This window comes from Bubalus kerabau, chromosome X, assembly GCF_029407905.1.
Source record: "Bubalus kerabau isolate K-KA32 ecotype Philippines breed swamp buffalo chromosome X, PCC_UOA_SB_1v2, whole genome shotgun sequence".
Taxonomy (NCBI): domain Eukaryota; kingdom Metazoa; phylum Chordata; class Mammalia; order Artiodactyla; family Bovidae; genus Bubalus; species Bubalus kerabau.
This window is the reverse complement of record NC_073647.1, coordinates 63261961-63281709: the sequence shown is the minus strand read 5'-3', so window position 1 is coordinate 63281709 and position 19749 is coordinate 63261961. Positions and strand designations below refer to the sequence as shown.

At 39.7% G+C, this 19749-nt stretch overlaps 1 protein-coding gene across 1 annotated transcript in view; it reads right to left on the bottom strand.

Annotated features, from left to right (window-relative positions):
• The window catches only part of TRMT2B (tRNA methyltransferase 2 homolog B), a 54141-nt gene that overhangs the window by 20665 nt on the left and 13727 nt on the right, over positions 1–19749 (bottom strand). The window contains 5 exon segments of the mRNA XM_055565295.1: positions 13333–13390; positions 15200–15218; positions 16702–16801; positions 18149–18283; positions 19603–19657. Coding sequence (XP_055421270.1) covers positions 13333–13390; positions 15200–15218; positions 16702–16801; positions 18149–18283; positions 19603–19657 — 367 coding nt within the window.

Below are 19749 nucleotides of genomic sequence, written 5' to 3'. Positions count from 1 at the left end.
GTGGAAGTGAGAAATAGATTTAAGGGCCTAGATCTGACAGATAGAGTGCCTGATGAACTATGGACTGAGGTTCGTAACATTGTACAGGAGACAGGGATCAAGACTATCCCCATGGAAAAGAAATGCAAAAAAGCAAAATGGCTGTCTGGGGAGGCCTTACAAATAGCTGTGAAAAGAAGAGAAGCGAAAAGCAAAGGAGAAAAGGAAAGATATAAGCATCTGAAAGCACAGTTCCAAAGAATAGCAAGAGATAAGAAAGCCTTCCTCAGTGATCGGTGCAAAGAAATAGAGGAAAACAACAGAATGGGAAAGACTAGAGATCTCTTCAAGAAAATTAGAGATACCAAGGGGACATTTAGTGCAAAGATGGGCTCGATAAAGGACAGAAATGGTATGGACCTAACATAAGCAGAAGATATTAAGAAGAGGTGTCAAGAATACACAGAGGAACTGTACAAAAAAGATCTTCATGACCTAGATAATCACGATGGTGTGATCACTCATCTAGAGCCAGACATCCTGGAATGTGAAGTCAAGTGGGCCTTAGGAAGCATCACTATGAACAAAGCTAGTGGAGGTGATGGAATTCCAGTGGAGCTATTTCAAATCCTGAAAGATGATGCTGTGGAAGTGCTGCACTCAATATGCCAGCAAATTTGGAAAACTCAGCAGTGGCCACAGGACTGGAAAAGGTCAGTTTTCATTCCAATCCCAAAGAAAGGCATTGCCAAAGAATGCTCAAACTACCACACAATTGCACTCATCTCACATGCTAGTAAAGTAATGCTCAAAATTCTCCAAGCCAGGCTTCAGCAATACGTGAACCATGAACGTTCACATGTTCAAGGTGGTTTTAGAAAAGGCAGAGGAATCAGAGATCAAATTGCCAACATACGCTGGATCATCGAAAAAGCAAGAGAGTTCCAGAAAAACATCTATTTCTGCTTTATTGACTATGCCAAAGCCTTTGACTGTGTGGTTCACAATAAACTGTGGAAAACTCTGAAAGAGATGGGAATACCAGACCACCTGACCTGCCTCTTGAGAAATCTGTATACAGGTCAGGAAGCAACAGTTAGAACTGGACATGGAACAACAGACTGGTTCCAAATAGGAAAAGGAGTACATTAAGGCTGTATATTATCACCCTGCTTATTTAACTTACACGCAGAGTACATCATGAGAAACGCTGGACTAGAAGAAACACAAGCTGGAATCAAGATTGCTGGGAGAAATATCAATAACCTCAGATATGTAGATGACACCACCCTTATGGCAGAAAGTGAAGAGGATCTAAAAAGCCTGTTGATGAAAGTGAAAGAGGAGAGTGAAAAAATTGGCTTAAAGCTCAACATTCAGAAAACGAAGATTATGGCATCCGGTCCCGTCACTTCATGGGAATAGATGGGGAAACAGTGGAAACAGTAGCTGACTTTATTTTTGGGGGCTCCAAAATCACTGCAGATGGTGACTGCAGCCATGAAATTAAAAGACGCTTACTCCTTGGAAGGAAAGTTATGACCAACCTAGATAGCATATTCAAAAGCAGAGATATTACTTTGCCAACAAAGGTCCGTCTAGTCAAGGCTATGGTTTTTCCTGTGGTCATGTATGGATGTGAGAGTTGGACTGTGAAGAAGGCTGAGCATCGAAGAATTGATGCTTTTGAACTGTGGTGTTGGAGAAGACTCTTGAGAGTCCCTTGGACTGCAAGGAGATTCAACCAGTCCATTCTGAAGGAGATCAGCCCTGGGATTTCTTTGGACGGAATGATGCTAAAGCTGAAACTCCAGTACTTTGACCACCTCAATGCGAAGAGTTGACTCATTGGAAAAGACTCTGATGCTGGGAAGGATTGGGGGCAGGAGGAGAAGGGGACGACAGAGGATGAGATGGCTGGATGGCATCCCTGACTCGATGGACGTGAGTCTGAGTGAACTCTGGGTGTTGGTGATGGACAGGGAGGCCTGGCGTGCTGCGATTCATGGGGCTGCGAAGAGTCGGACACGACTGAGCGACTGAACTGAACTGAACACACCCAGTTGAAAACTGCTTTATTCAAGTATCAGTATATATGTCAAGTATTCAGGCTTCTCAATGAAGCCTGCCTTGATCCCATTTAAAATTACAACCAACATTTCCCCCAAACCTACGAATTCTCATCCTCCTTATCCTGCTGTAGGGTTCCCATGGCATTTATCTTAGTCTGTCTGCACTGCTAAAACAAAATCACCATAAACTAAGTGACTTATAAACAACAAAAATTTCTCAGTTCTGGAGACTGGGAAATCCAAACTCAAGATACTGGCAGATTCAGTGTCTGGTGACAGTTTCCTCACTGATAGCTGTCTTTTCACTGTAACCTCACATGGCAGACAGGACAACCTAGTTCTTTGGCGCCTCTTTTATAAGGGCACAATTTCTTTCATGAGAACTCCATTTTCATGATCTAAGTACCCCCAGAGGACCCACCCTCCTAATACTATTACCCTGAGGGTTAGGATTTCAACATATAAAATTTGGAGGGACATAAACATTCAGACCACAGCCATAATTATCACATTCTAATATATTATATAATTTACTTTATTATTTTTAAAAATCTGTCTCCCCCTACTAAAATGTAAGTTCCACAAGGGAAGGGATATTTTCTTCATTATTATATCCTAAGCACCCAGAATAGTGCCTGGCACTTGGTACTCAATTGTACTTGTTGAATGAATAAATGAAAGAAAGAACAGAGATAATGGGAGAGAAGACAACAAGAGCAAACTAAATAAAGTTTTAAAAGATGCAAAGCAGACTGTCGTGGCAACTGACTTAGCAAGATGAAGGAAGCTACATCTGGACTACCTACAAAGGGGGATCTGATGAGATATAAAGCTTATCTGCTCCACGCAAGCTGGAAAGACTGAAACTTGAAGTGCAAGGTATTGTAGGAGGCAGAGGTGGAATAAGGTATAGAGCTAAAAACAGGATTTAGTTGAAAGTCTGGACATAAAACTGGTAAATAACCTCATCCTACCAAAAATCTCTATCCTTCTATAGCAGGAGATTGGGGATTCTTTCTTCCTCAGGAGAAAATGAACACATAAAAGCTCTGAATTTGGAAATACCAGGCGGAGTGGTGGCAGAGGAATGGACACTGGAAAATTCAATATAAATTCTCTCAAGAAACTGAAAAGTCTCAGAGTAATGATCTCCCAAAACAGAGACATGGGCCCCCACCCATAAGCACCAGCAGTGAAGTCAAGAATCAACAAACCCATTCAAGATGAATTGCCAATCAATTTTTTAAGGCCTCATTTTTAAATATGAAGTCAGGCAAGTACCAACCAGCTATTTGATTAAAGCCTGCATTGCAAAAGACAGTGCCCAAAACAAACAAGGAAAAATATTCCTAAAGAAAGCAGATAATTCAGTGAACAGGGGAAAAAAGCAAAATATGGGCAAACTCCAAGGGATGGTGAGGGGCAGGGAAGCCTGGCATGCTTCCATGGAGTCACAAAGAGTCGGACATGACTTGGCAACTGAACAACAACAAACTATATATATACATATATATATATATATATATATATATATATATATATATATACACACACACACACACACATATATATATATATACACACACACACATACATACATATATTACTAAAAAAAAGAAGATGCTATACAAAAGGACCAATGAGAGAACAAGAAAAGCTTTTGAAAATTAAAAGGTAGTAGGAAAAAAAACAATAAAAATGTTGGCATTTATGTCAAGAAAATTTCATAAAAAGAACAAAAGGGGAAAGAGATGGCAAATAGAAGAGGAGTGAGTAGCAGACTACAGAATTAATTTGTGAAGTCCAAAGTCTAAATAACAGGAAGTAGAGACAGCACATATAAAATGAGAGAAAGGAGATAATTTAAAAAATAATATATCACACCAGTCAGAATGTCCATCATCAAAAAATCTACAAATGGTAAATGCTGGATAGAGTGTAGAGAAAAGAAAACCCTACTACATTGTTGGTAGGAATGTAAATTGGTGCAACCACTATGGAAAACAGTATGGAGATTCCTTAAAAGACTAAAAATAGAGTTTCTATATGATTCAGCAACCCTACTCCTGGGCACATATCTGGATAAAACTATTATTTGAAAATATACTTACACCCCAATGTCCATAGCAGCATTATTTACAATAGCCAAGACATGGAAGCAATCCAAATGTTCAGCAACAGATGAATGGATAAAGATACGGTATATACATGTATACAATGTAATGCTACTCAGCCATTAAAAAAAGAATGAAATAATGCCATTTGCAGCAACAGGGATAAGCCTAGTTCAGTTCAGTCACTCAGCTGTGTGCAACTCTTTGCGACCCCATGAACCGCAGCACGCCAGGCCACCCTGTCCATCACCAACTCTCGGAGTTCACCCAAACCCATGTCCACTGAGTTGGTGATTCCATCCAACCATCTCATCCTCTGTCGTCCCCTTCTCCTACCTTCAATCTTTCCCAGCATCAGGGTCTTTTCAAATGAGTTAGCTCTTTGCATCAGGTGGCCAAACTATTGGAGTTTCAGCTTCAACATCAGTCTTTCCAATGAATATTCAGGACTGATTTCCTTTAGAATGGACTGGTTGGATCTCCTTGCAGTCCAAGGGACTCTCAAGAGTCTTCTCCAACACCACAGTTCAAAAGCATCAATTCTTTGGTGCTCAGCTTTCTTCACAGTCAAACTCTCACATCCATACATGACCACTGGAAAACCATAGCCTTGACTAGATGGACCTTTGTTGGCAAAGTAATGTCTCTGCCTTTCAATATGCTGTCTAGGTTCGTCATAACTTTCCTTCCAAGGAATAAGCGTCTTTTAATTTCATGGCTGCAATCACCATCTGCAGTGATTTTGGAGCCCAAAAAAATAGTCAGACATTGTTTCCACTGTTTCCCCATCTACTTGCCATGAAGTGATGGGACCAGATGCCATGATATTAGTTTTCTGAATGTTGAGCTTTAAGCCAATTGTTTCACTCTCCTCTTTCACTTCCATCAAGAGGCCCTTTAGTTCCTCTTCGCTTTTTGCCATAAGGGTGGTGTCATCTGCATAGTGAGGTTATTGATATTTCTCCCAGAAATCTTGATTCCAGCCTTTGCTTCGTCCAGCCCAGCATTTCTAATGATGTACTCTGCATATAAGTTAAATAAGCAGGGTGACAATATACAGCCTTGACGTACTCCTTTTCCTATTTGGAACCAGTCTGTTGTTCCATGTCCAGTTCTAACTGTTGCTTCCTGACCTGCATACAGGTTTCTCAAGAGGCAGGTCAGGAGGTCTGGTATTCCCATCTCTTTCAGAATTTTCCACAGTTTATTGTGATCCACACAGTAAAAGGCCTTGGCATAGTCAATAAAGCAGAAATAGATGTTTTTCTGGAACTCTCATGCTTTTTCCATGATCCATCAGATATTGGCAATTTGAACTCTGGTTCCTCTGCGTTTTCTAAAACCACCTTGAACATGTGAAAGTTCATGGTTCATGTATTGCTGAAGCCTGGCTTGGAGAATTTTGAGCATTACTTTACTAGCGTGCGAGATGACTGCAATTGTGCGGTAGTTTGAGCATTCTTTGGCATTGCCTTTCTTTGGATTGGAATGAAAACTGACCTTTTCCAGTCCTGTGGCCACTGCTGAGTTTTTCAAATTTGTTGGCATATTGAGTGCAGCACTTTCACAGCGTCATCTTTCAGGATTTGAAATAGCTCAACTGGAATTCCATCACCTCCACTAGCTTTGTTCTTAGTGATGCTTCCTAAGGCCCATTTGACTTCACATTCCAGAATGAGCCTAGAGATTACCATATTAAGTCAGATAGAAAAAAGATAAATATCATATGCTATCACTTATATGCAGAATCTCAAAGAAATGATATAAACTAACTTATTTACAAAATAGAAAGACTCACAGATATAAAAACAAACTTATCTACGGGGAAGGATTGGGGGAGGGATACATTAGGAGTTTGAAATTAACTTATACACACTCCTATATATAAAATAGATAAGCAACAAGGATCTGCTATATAGTACAAGGAACTATATTCAATATCTTATAATAACCTATAAAGGAAAATAATATGATAAAGAATATATATGTATAACTGAATCAGTTTGCTGTATACCTGAAACTAACACAACATTGCAAATCAACTATACTTCAAAAAATAAAATAAAAATAGGGAATTCCCTGGCAGTCCAGTGGTTAGGACTTGGCGGTTTCACTGCAGAGGCCAGGGTTCAATCCTTGGTCAGGGAATTAAGATCCCATGAGCTGAGTGGCATGGACTGAAAATAAAAATAAAAAAATATTTAAAGAAATAACACAGAAAAATTCACTACATCTGAAAATACTAGCTTCCAGGTTAAAAAAGGCTACAAAGTGCCCACCACCATGAGTGAAAGAAGAGCCACATGGTCATGAAGTTTCAGGGATAAAGAGATTTCCTAAAAGCTTCTAGACCAAAAAACAGGGTAGAGATTATCTACAAAGAAATAGAACTTCAAGTAGCATTTAGATTTACACCACACTAGCAGTCAGATGACAATGAAACAATGTCTTCAAATTTATAAAAGAAAATGATTCAAATCTAGAATTTGAAATCTAGAAAAACTCTTAATCACATGTCAGGAAAGAAGTAAGACATTTATAGACATGCAAAGACTCTTATTCCTGGGCATCCTTCCTCAGGAAGCTAATGGAGGTTGTAGTCCAACCAAATAAGGATGTAAACCAGAAAAAGACATAGAGGATCTCAGAAACAGGGGGAAGGACAGGAGAATAACAAAAGGAGTCCCAAGGTAACAGTCCAGCAGAAGCCCTCAGGAGCCTAGCATGGATTCTCCAGAGAAAAGCTCTTCAGGGAAAAAAACTAAACTCAAGTTTTTGGCCATATGGATAATATTGATGAATGTTCAACAGAGCTCTTAGAGCACACAGAAGAAACAAAAAGCAATAGGTTCATAGAAAACTAAGCCAATGAGAAAATGATGTAATTAATCAAGCCAATGAAACCAAAAGTTTTAAAATTCATCACATTACATAAAGCTAAGCTATTTTTTTAAAAAAACAAAGTACATTATTAAATGGAAAAAAAACTGGGCATACACACTGAGGAAACCAAAATTGAAAGAGACACATGTACCCCAATGTTCATCACAGCACTGTTTACAATAGCTAGGACATGGAAGCAACCTAGATGTCCATCAGCAGAGGAATGGATAAGAAAGCTGTGGTATGTATACACAATAGAATATTACAATATTACACAATGGAATCAGCTATTAAAAAGAACGCATTTGAATCAGTTGTAATGAGGTGCATGAAACTGGAGCCTATTATACCTAGTGAAGTAAGTCAGGAAGAAAAACACCAATACAGTATATTAATGCATATATATGGAATTTAGGAAGATGGTAACAATGACCCTATATGTGAGACAGCAAAAGAGACACAGATGTAAAGAAAAGACTTTTGGACTCTGTGGGACAAGGCCAGGGTGGAATGATTTGAGAGAACAGCATTGAGGCATGTATATTATCACATGTGAAATAGATCGCCAGTCCAGGTTCGATGCATGAGACAGAGTTCTCAGGGCTGGTGCACTGGAATGACCCTGAGGGATTGGATGGGGAGGGAGGTGGGAGGGGGATTCAGGATGGGGAACACATGTACACCCATGGCTGATTCATGTCAATGTATGGCAAAAACCAGTACAATACTGTAAAGTAATTAGCCTCAATTAAAATAAATAAATTAATTTTTTAAAAAGATACAGAACCATGTGCACATTAAGCTACCTTTTAGCTAAGAAAGGGGGAGATACAAATGTGTTTCCATTTTTCACAAATAAATAAAAGTGAAAAATAATGTCACCCTTAGACGAAGGAAGCGAACTGGGTAGACGGGTCAGAGGTAAAAGCTAGAACTCTCTAAATACACCTTCATTTTGTAGATTTGACTTTGAAACCATGTAAATATCCTATAAAATTATTTTAAGAATTCAATCAAAAGGAAAAAGTAAAAAAAAAAAATCCATCCCTATAATTTGAAAGCAAGCATAATGAGGGAAAGAAAAAACCAACCCATGTATTAAGTGTCAAGTTGGTGATGTAACTACAAAGAGATGAATTCCTTCACAATCACAATAATTTAACAAAAAGAACTGGACAGAGATCTCGAACTCTTTTCAATAACCATTTGTTAGTAATATTATTACAATTGTTCTGAAATTGTACATAAAGACTCGTATAGAATAAATAGGTACAGCTGATCCTTGAACAATATGGGTTTGAACTGCATAGGTCCGCTTATAGGAGGATTTTTTTCACTAAACCTGTACTACAGGACTATATGATGCATGGCTGAATGAATCCACAGATGAAGAATCACAGATAAGAGGTGGATTTTCAACTGCACTGGGGTTGGCACCCCTAACTATGACCTTGTTCAAGGGTCAACTGTAATTATACTAATGTTGTCAGGACTAAAGTTTTTACTGTAAGAGACAGGAGATAAAAATATAAAATCAAAGGATTTAAGTAAAAACTCTGTAATTTTTAATTTGATTTGGGTATATCACTATAAATTCATGATATATTTTCTTTTAAAAAATATTTCCTAGCACTGTCCACTTAAGAGGCTTTGAAATATGACCAACTTAGTATAAATAAGCACCCACCTAGCACCTTACCATTTCCCATTAAACGAGACAAGGATTCCTTGAAGAAATGGCTGATTTCAGCTCCTAAACAGAAAATGGACTAGGTGTGCTAGAAATATCTTATCATTCTAGAACTATCAGGGCCATCTAGGGTTCATAAGCAACCTAAAGAGGTTTCAACTGGCCAAAAATGGAATATTTTGAGTACCAAGAAAACTCTAATAGCTGTAGTAGATTAAAATTTATCAAGTATGCTAAAAAAATTTATGATTCATAATGGTACCAAAACAAACACATTTAACTGATCATCTTTTGAGGAAGGACAAAGAAACAAGGATTTATCCTGCCTTTCTTGTAAGAGTACCTTAATCAAAGGATTGGTAGGGAAAAGTTATTTCTATAAGGATTTTTACTAATAAATGATAGATTTAGAATATCACTACACTGCAACCCATTTCTGAAATAATGGATCTAGGCAATGATCACCAAAGACAGCTAAACCATTAGGTAAAAAGCTGACAGGGAACTTTTCAATGAGTGGATGAGACTGATGATACCTGAATCAACGGTTCAATCTTAACATCACCAAAAGACAGCCCATTAGACATTATGTATAAAAACATTCTTGCCAAAAATCAAACGTGATTCTGATAAACACTCTACATCTACCAGCTCATAGTAAATACAGGGGACAGAGGAAGAACACTCAATGATATCAAGGAGATTCAATCAGCAAAATCCAGAAAGTGAGAATCTCCACATGAAAACAAACCAGTTTCTTTAAAAAGTAAACTGCAGGGACAAAGAAATTAATAGGGAAAGGTACTTATAAATTAAGAGGCTAAAGAGACATGTTAATCAAATGCAATGTGTATACCTTGCTTGAATCTTGGCTTGAACAAACCAACTATAACAATCAAGCTTTTTGAGATAAGAAAGAAAGTTGAAGTCATTCAGTTGTGTCCAACTCTTTGCAACCCCATAGACTATAGCCTGCCAGGCTCCTCCATCCATGGGATTTTCTAGGCAAGAATACTGGAGTGCGTTGCCATTTCCTTCTCCAGGGGATCTTCCCGACCCAGGGATCAAACCCGGGTCTCCCACACTGCAGGCAGACTCTTTACCATCTGAGCCAGCAGGGAAGCCCCTTTTATGAGATAATATAGTGCCAAATCTGAACATTTACTAGGTATTTGATGATATTAAGGGATAAATGCTTATTTTCAGATGTGAAAAGAGTGTAAAATTATGCTTAAAAATTTAAGGCCTTTCTGTTAAAACTCAAGCTGCAGTATTTGCATATTATATAATACAATGCCTAGAATTTGCCTCAATCAAATCCAAAGGGGTTAGTGGAAAGTGGGTGAGAGTACAGCGAAAACAAATTGGGCCACGTGTTGATAGTTATTGAAGCTTGGTAATGGGTTTATGTGGTTTGTTATATCATTCTATACTTTAATATGTTTGTAACTTTCCATAATACAAAATGAAAGAAAAAATAGTACATACAATAAAGGAAACAAAATCTTAATACATCTACTTAGCTCAGGAGTGAATATTTATAGAATCATAACAATATAGGGGCTTCCCAGGTGGCTCAGTGGGTAAAGAATCTTCAATTCAGGAGACACAGCTTCAATCCCCAGATGGGGAAGATCCCCTGGAGGAGGGCATGGCAACCCACTCCAGTATTCTTCCCTGGAGAATCCCATGGACAGAGGAGCCTGGCCGGCTACAGTCCATAGGTCGCAAAGAGTCAAATAAGACTGGAACGACTGAGAACAAACACATGCATAACAAACAGACCCTAAATAATAGTGAGACCAATTTAGAAGCTATTGCAGCAGTCTGAGAGAAGATGGAAGCTTGGACTGGAGTGGTAGTAATCACGATAGTGATAATGGTGGTGGAAATAGAAGAGGGTGGAGTCAAGATATTTTTAGAAAGAAAAACTGAACCAAGTAAATAAATAAGAACAAAACCAAAAACAAATTAAGAACAAAACTCCCCTATCACTGCCCCACAGCACCAAAAAAAAAAAAAAAGGAAAGGAAAACTGAAAGGACTTGGAGATAATTAGATGCAGCTGAGGTGGGATTAAGATGGAGGAATCTAGGGGAATTCCCTACTTGCCTAGTGGTTAGGGCTCTGCACTTCCACTGCAGGGAGCATGGGTTTGATCCTTAGCTGGGGAACTAAGATCCTGGAAGCTGCATGGCCCAGCCATAAAAAAGACAGAGAAGTCAAAGATGATGTATGTTTCTAGTACATGTTGCTACCATTTACTAAGGTGAGAAAAAACAGGCACACTTGGAAAGGGAAGAGGATATATTTAGTTTAGGGCAATGGTTCTCAACCAGAAGTGATTGTACGCACAAAAGATATCTGGAGACATTTTTGGTTGTCACAACGGATTGATGGTCCCTAAGGGCAGAGGCCAGGGATGCTGGTAAACATCCTACAGTGCACCTAACAGCCCCAAACAATAAGTAATTATTCAATTCAAAATGTAAATAGTGTAGAGGTTGAGAAATCTTGATGTGGGCCAATGCTGACTTGAAGAGCTCTGCAGGACAATGCTCAAGACGGAGCTGGAATGAAAATATAAGTTTAGGAGTTGTCAATTTATAGGTGGTCATTCCAATCATCCATCCATCTAGTCAAAGCTATGGTTTTTCCAGTAGTCATGTATGGATGTGAGAGTTGGACTATAAAGAAAGCTAAGCACTGAAGAATTGATGCTTTAGAACTGTGGTGTTAGAGAAGACTCTTGAGAGTCCCTTGGACTGCAAGGAGATCCAACCAGTCCATCCTAAAGGAAATCAGTCCTGAATGTTCATTGGAAGGACTGATGCTGAAGCTGAAACTCCAATACTTTGGCCACCTGATGTGAAGAACTGACTCATTTGAAAAGACCTTGATGCAGGGAAAGATTAAAGGCAGGAGGAGAAGGGGACGACAGAGGATGAGATGGTTGGATGGCATCACTGACTCAATGGACATAAGTTTGAGTAAAATCTGGGAGTTGGTGATGGACAGGGAAGCCTGGTGTGCTGTAGTCCATGGAGTCGCAAAGAGTTGGACACAACAGAGTGATTTAACTGACTGATTCCAATCATCAGCTATAGGGGTGTTCAGTCTCCCATGAATATATTCAAAAACAAGGCCAAGGGCAGAGTCCTGGAGGATACCAACACTTACCATGGGAAAGAAAATGAGAAAAAGATCCCATAAGAAAGACTAAGAGATTTTGGCCAGAGAAACAGGAGGAAAACCATCAGAGAATGGTATCATAGAAACCAAACAAAAACAGTGTTCCCAAGGAGGAAAATAAGAAGAAGAAGTGGTGCCAAAGGCAGAGAAAAGTTGAATAAGTTAGGGGCAGAAAGTTTCCATTAAATTTGGCAAAACAGAGGTCATTGATAACTTTGGAAAGATTGATTTCTAGGGATTATTGGGGGCAGAAGCAAGAACCATCAGATTTTTTTTAAAAAGATGAAAAATACTGAACATGCTTATGAACTGAAAGAAAAGAGCTTACAGAGGTGGGGGAAAAGAGGTAAAGAAATAGGAGAAAGAGGGAATGTAATGAAGGAGCAAGGATCCTGGGGAGAGAGATGAGTCCAAGATGGTGTTTCAAGAAGAACAACCTTGGACAGGGAGAACTGACAGCATTTCACTGAGACAGGAGGAAAAAGGGGGGTAAGGTTTCAGCAAAATTGGTAGATGGTAGGGGAAGTAGCTAAGACAGTTCTCATCTGATGGTTTTAATTTTCCAGCGAAGAACCAGGCACAGCCATCTGTCAAAAGCAAGGGTAAACGTGATGGGATAGGAAATTCCAGGAGAGGTAAGAATTTAGAATAGTCACTGAATACAATGGGAGAAGATGCTGATAAGGGTCATGTAGGAAGATTTCTGGAAAATGATCCTATGATGAGAGCTATGTCCTGGCCAGGAAATCTTTGAGGCCAAGATGTATCCTATCAGAAGGAACCACCAAGTCTCATAAAGCTGATGGATACTAGTAAGTATAAATAGGGAACAAGTATCTCAGTTGGGAGTCTTGTTTAGTCCTCATAAGTAAGGCTTTTCCTTTTTTAAGTTCCAGGAAGGCAGGCACCATGTTTGAGTCACCCGTGGATCCCCAGCACCTATTACAGTGCCTGACCCATAGTAGGTACTCAGTAAATAATGGGTACATAAACAGAAGGATGTAAAAATGTCATGATGTAGATGTCTTATGCCCACTTCCACATTTCTCATCATATTTTTCAACCTTGTTCTGCTGAAAACACTAGCCTTCCCACTATTTCAGACACATGCTACTTGCTATCCTGTCCTCATCAGTACCTCTCTGTTCTAAATTTTCCCCCTATTAAATTGTTTGGACATTTGACATTTGCAATAATGGATGCAGTTCTCTCTCCTCCTCTCCATCCTCTCTGAAATGAAACACTAGAAATGTTCTCTCTGACGTTAAGAGGTACACTTTCAGAACAGAACCCCTCCTCCCCTGCAGCACTAGATGCGGCTCTATTATTAAAACGTCAGGGTTGCTGTAGTTAGACTGCAATGCCCGGGGTCATCTTCAACCAGCCTTTCTTTGTTCCTTATTACCTGTGCCACTTGATTGTGTTTCTCGGGGATGTTTTTCAGACTACAAAACCACAGACTACATCCCTGTCTATGGAAAGAAAAAGAATTTCATTTACATAGTTTCTTCCTAAAAGATAATTTAGAAGAAAATATCTGGCAACTCAAATCCTCTCCTCCACAGAGGCATATGCAGATGTGAAGAAGCAAAGTACCTAATTCATGCTCAAGGCCATTTTTCAGAGGAAAAACCTGCTTCCTGGTCTAGCCATTAAAACACCTATTCTTAACAGAGCTAGTTCTCAATATTTTCTCTCCTGCCACAAATGCATGATATGACAATGTATGCTTTCTGTTCAGATTTTAAGAGGGAAATAAAATGTAATGGGTTTTGCTTTTCTGTTAGTGAATAACAGAACACTGACGTCATATACTCATTTAATTCAGTACACAGAGAGAAAAAAAGAAACCCAAGTGCCTGCCCTAATGAACTGTAGTCTAAGGCATATGGATATTAAACAGTGTGACTAATATAAAAACATGGTTTTTCAAGTGAATTTATTGAAAATGGGCAAATGGAAAGTTCAGGAATGGAATCTGGGAATGGATACTAGAATTAAGTCTCAGAAATATGACATTGTGATTTCCCTCACAGAACTCACCTTCCCTATCAATTATTTTAAGGTAGATTTATCACAGAAAGCTCTGATTTTCAGGGATTTAGGGATGTGAAATACAAAGGGCATCTCTAATAAGCAGGAGACCGCTGTTAGTACAGAAAGCAACATAAAATGAAGACAAATAATGACGACAATGATGACAACAGCGATGATAATGAGAGAGCAACAGTACCAGCATTAACACTGATGAAGTGCTTACTAGGTCTCAGGCATATGGTTTTTAGAGGAAGAAAGCTGGGGGTGGAGGTTGATTGCTAGCACTATAATAGAATGATTACTCACCAAAAAGTATCCCCAATTAACCTTGGTTTTTTATGTCTTTTTTAACTGAAGTATAGTTGATTTACAATTTTGTGTTATTTTCACATGTACAGCACAGTGATTCAGATATATACACATATACACACATACATATATATGTTCTTCTTCAGATTCTTTTCCTTTACAGGTTATTACAGAATATTCAGTAGAGTCTAATATATAGCACAAGGACCTGTGCTACACAGTAGGTCCTTGTTAGTTATCTGTTTTATATATAGTAGTGTGTCTATGTTAATCCCAAACTCCTAATTTATCCTTTCCCCTCACTTTCCCCTTTGGTAATCACAAATTTGTTTTGTGTTTGTGGGTCTATTTCGAATTTGCAAATAAGTTCATTTGTATAATTTTTTTTAGTTTCTATTTATAAGCAATATAATATATATTTTTTTATCTGTCTAGCTTATGCCACTTAGGAAGCATCACTACAAACAAAGCTAGTGGAGGTGATGGAATTCCAGTTGAGCTATTTCAAATCCTGAAAGATGACGCTGTGAAAGTGCTGCACTCAATATGCCAGCAAATTTGGAAAACTCAGCAGTGGCCACAGGACTGGAAAAGGTCACTTTTCATTCCAATCTTAAAGAAAGCCAATGCCAAAGAATGCTCAAACTACCGCACAATTACACTCATCTCACACACTAGTAAAGTAATGCTCAAAATTCTCCAAGCCAGGCTTCAGCAATATGTGAACTGTGAACTTCCAGATGTTCAAGCTGGTTTTAGAAAAGGCAGAGGAACCAGAGATCAAATTGCCAACATCCGCTGGATCATCCAAAAAGCAAGAGAGTTCCAGAAAAACATCTATTTCTGCTTTATTGACTATGCCAAGGCCTTTGATTGTGTGGATCACAATAAACTGTGGAAAATTCTGAAAGAGATGGGAATACCAGACCACCTGACCCTCCTCTTGAGAAACCTGTATGCAGGTTAGGAAGCAAAAGTTAGACCTGGACATGGAACAACAGACTGGATCCAAGTAAGGAAAGGAGTATGTCAAGGCTGTATATTGTCACCCTGCTTATTTAACTTATATGCAGAGTACATCATGAGAAACGCTGGGCTGCAAGAAGCACAAGCTGGAATCAAGATTGCCAGGAGAAATATCAATAACCTCAGATACGCAGATGACACCACCCTTATGGCAGAAAGCGAAGAAGAACTAAAGAGCCTCTTGATGAAAGTGAAAGAGGAGAGCGAAAAAGTTGGCTTAAAGCTCAACATTCAGAAAACTAAGATCATGGCATCTGGTCCCATCACTTCATGGCAAATAGATGGGGAAACAATGGAAACAGTAGCTGACTTTATTTTTCTGGGCTCCAAAATCACTGCAGATGGTGATTGCAGCCATGAAATTAAAAGACGCTTACTCCTTGCAAGGAAAGTTATGACCAACCTAGAGAACATATTGAAAAGCAGAGACATTACTTTGGCAATAAAGGTCCATCCAGTCAAGGCTATGGTTTTTCCAGTGGTCATGTATGGATGTGAGAGTTGGATTATAAAGAAAGCTGAGTGCCGAAGAATTGATGCTTTTGAACTGTGGTGTTGGAGAAGATTCTTGAGAGTCCCTTGGACTGCAAGGAGATCCAACCAGTCCATCCTAAAGGAGATCAGTCCTGGGTATTCACTGGAAGGACTGATGTTGAAGCTGAAACTCCAATGCTTTGGCCACCTGATGCAAAGAGCTGACTCATGTGAAAATACCTCGATGCTGGGAAAGATTGAAGGCAGGAGGAGAAGGGGATGACAGAGGATGAGATGGTTGGATGGCATCACCGACTCAATGGACATGGGTTTGGGTAGACTCTGGAAGTTGGTGGTGGACAGGTGATGGCCTGGCATGATGCAGTTCATGAGATCACAAAGAATCAGCCTCGACTAAGCGACTGATCTGAACTGAACTATATCACTTAATACTATAATCTCTGGGTCCATCCATGTTGCCGCAAATGGCATTATTTCATTATTTTTGTGGCTGAGTAATATCCCATTGTGTATCTATACACACCACATCTCCAATTAACCTTGTGATCATGCTCTAAATCCAAGGCTTCCAATTCAACCTTCTTCTTTGGGCTTCCCTGGTGGCTCAGATGGTAAAGAATCTGCCTGCAATGCAGGAGACCCAGGTTCGATCCCTGGGTTGTGAAGATCCCTAGAGAAGGGAATGGCAATCCACTCCAGTATTCTTGCCTGGAGAATTCCATGGACTGAGGAGCCTGATGGGGCTACAGTCCATGGGGCATCAAAGGTTTCAAATTCAACCTTCTCCTTTAAATCCACCATATTTCCCACTCCTCTCCACTCCCACAAACACTGTTCTCTGCAATCTCCCCTTTCCTTTCAGTGTTTGGTTTGTTATTTCTACTAGGCACATGCTTCAGCTGACCTCTCCAAGTTCCCAGGTAGTACCCCACAGTCTTTGGATTGCCACCTGGACCTCGGTTCACAGAGAAGGTAGACTTATTTCAGTAGCCATCAATGACAGGCTGGAGAAGGCAGAAGGACAGGATAGAGACAACAGGTCAATTAAAACCAAGCAGGACAAAATACAAAGAATGAAAGAGTGTTCTCTGGATGAGAAAAAAATAAAAGATGCTTGATTAGGAGGTATGACTACATGAAAGTCCATGGCTGAGAAGATAAAAGCACTCCATAGACACTGTATAGAAGAAAAAGAGCTCCAATCTTTCCATAAAGCAGGAGCTGAAAAACTTTTTCAATAAAGGAAGTGTGCATGTGTGCTTAGTTTTGTCTAACTCTCTGTGACCCCCTGGCCATAGCCCTCCAGGCTCCTCTGCCCATGGAATTTTTCAGGCAAGAATACTGGAGTGGTGTGCCATTCCCTTCTCCAGGGGATCTTCCCAACCCAGGGATCAAACCCATGTCTCTGGCGTCTCCTGCATTGGAAGGCAGATTCTTTAGCACTGAGCCATCTGGGAAACCCAATAAAGGGCCAGATAGTAAATAATTTTAGGCTTTTCAGGCTGTGTGGTCCCTATCCCAACTATTTAACTCTGCCATGGCAGTGCAAAAGTAGCCACAGATAATCCATGAACAAGTGAGCTCAGCTGTGTTCCAATAAAACTTTATTTACAAAGTCAAGCAGCAGAGCAGATGTGGCTTTTGGGCCATAGTTTGTCAACCTCTGCCACAAAGTAAATTCTGCCTCTCTGCAGCCTCATTAGAAGTTTTCCAAAGTCTGAGATCTTTCTAAGGAGGTAGCAGTGTGTACTGGTTGAAAAAGTGGCTTTGCATCAGATCGACCTAAGTATAAACCTTAGATCTGGCACTTTCTAGATGTGTGTCCTTCAGCAAATCATTTAATCTCTTGGGTTTCCCTGGTGGTGCAGTGGTTAAGAATCTGCCTGCCAATGCAGGGAACATGGGTTTGATCCCTGGTCCAGGAAGATTCCACATGGAATGGAGCAACTAAGCCCATGCACCACAACTACTGAAGCCTGCATGCCCTAGTGCCCATGTTCTGCCAACAAGAGAAGCCACCACAATGAGAAACCCACACAACACAACTAAAGAATAGTCCCCTGCTTGTTGCAACCAGAGAAAGCCTGTGTGCACCAACAAAAACCCAGTGCAGCCAAAAAGTAAAAATTTAAAATAGACAAAAATAATAAAATCACTGAGCCTCAAGTATTCATCCGTAAAATGATAGTGTCTACCCTCAGTGTGACTGGAAACAGTAAAACAAGACAATGATGCATGTTACTCACTTAGCATAGAGCCTGGTCCCCAGCAAGTGCCCAGTTAAGTATTGGCTGATATTATTAGCTATTAAGGAGACTTAGTAGATAAAGGATAGGGAAGTATGGACTTACAGAAGGTATAATAGGATGGAGAAAACAACAGAGCCCCTTGGATCTGGGTCCAGCTGTTGTCATATTGACTCCATTTAGCCCTTGGAGGTAAAATTCTAGTCTCTCTAAAATTTTCTTCTGAGCTTCAAATTTCACCTGCAAAAGAACATAAGCAATGAAACGAACAACTTCAGCAGTATCAACTCAAAGAACAGAAAACAGACAGGATGAGAGAAAGTGGTCCCATGAATCCTTGGGTCATGGTCTCAGCAGATAAGGAACTCAGAATGATGGGACAGCCACAGATCTAACATGGTATTGGGAAAAGGTTAAGTGAGCTCTTGTGTAAACTCATCATTCTATATGACCTTTCAGACTGAACATTCCAGCTATACGTTAGTGCTGTCCAGTAGACCTGCTGTGATAATGGAAATGTTCTCTATTGGTGTTATGTTCTCTATAATACGGCAGCCTAAACTAGCTACAGGTGGCTACTGAGCCCTTGAAAAGTGACTCATGCAACTGAGGAACTGAATTTTTCATCTTATTTCATTTTAATAGCACTTGGCTCTGCTATCACGTATGACAAGCATTCTTACTCCATACTATGCACAATACTCCAAACAAATCACAGGGCTCATGGGAAAATGGGGTTGCACACTCACATTCCAAACCTTTATCAGTTACACTCACAGAAAATGTAGGAAACTAATAAAAACAACAGTTTTCTGCATGTTAAATGGTTAAGCAATGTATAAATGGGATGGCACCTTACCACAATGACCTGAAACTTGCTTGTGGAAGTGGCTGTCCACTTGTGAGACATGAGATGGTGAAAAGAGGGTTATGTGGGCAAAACAGAAAGTTCTCACAGCAGATGTGAATGGGTGTGGCTCATAACACACTCTGAACTGAGGAAGCCAGGAGATGTATGATATGTGTACACGTGTTCATTTTATGAATTCATACTCAGCTCAGTTCAGCTAGGTACGGATACCCTTTTATCTTGCGTTTCTTATGGATGAAGTCATTCCTAAGCAAACATGAAATCTGCATTATGTTCAAATTGTTCCCTAAGACCTCAATCTGTTGGAACAAATTTTCACTTTCAAAACAAGCATTAGAGCAGAATTGACTGTATTTAAATTTAAATAGCCACATGTAGCTAGTGGCTACCATGTTGGAAAGTACAGCTATATATGAAGCAAGAACAGTTGCTACACACATACACAGAGCTATAAGTACCACACACACACACACACACACAAAATCAAGGAAGAAAGGAAACAGGCATTTGGATATAAGGCTCTAGTGTTTGGAAGACATAACTGGCCTAAAGTGAAAATTTCAGATTCATTAGCATATTGCTTTTTTAAGGACCTGTTGGGGCATCTGGGTAGAGCTGTCCAGCCAAGCTTCCTACAAGTCTAGTACCTGATGGAATGGAGTAGTGAAGACTTGAGCTGGGTCCCAACCTTGAACTGTTCTTCATAGCTCCGCCTCCAGAGTGGCATCACAACATCAGCCAGCCTTGAATAAAATAAACCAGGTACCTAATTCATTATCTAAATATGTACTGAGCCTCTTACTCCACAAAAGTACTTCCTGCTGCCATTTGCTCC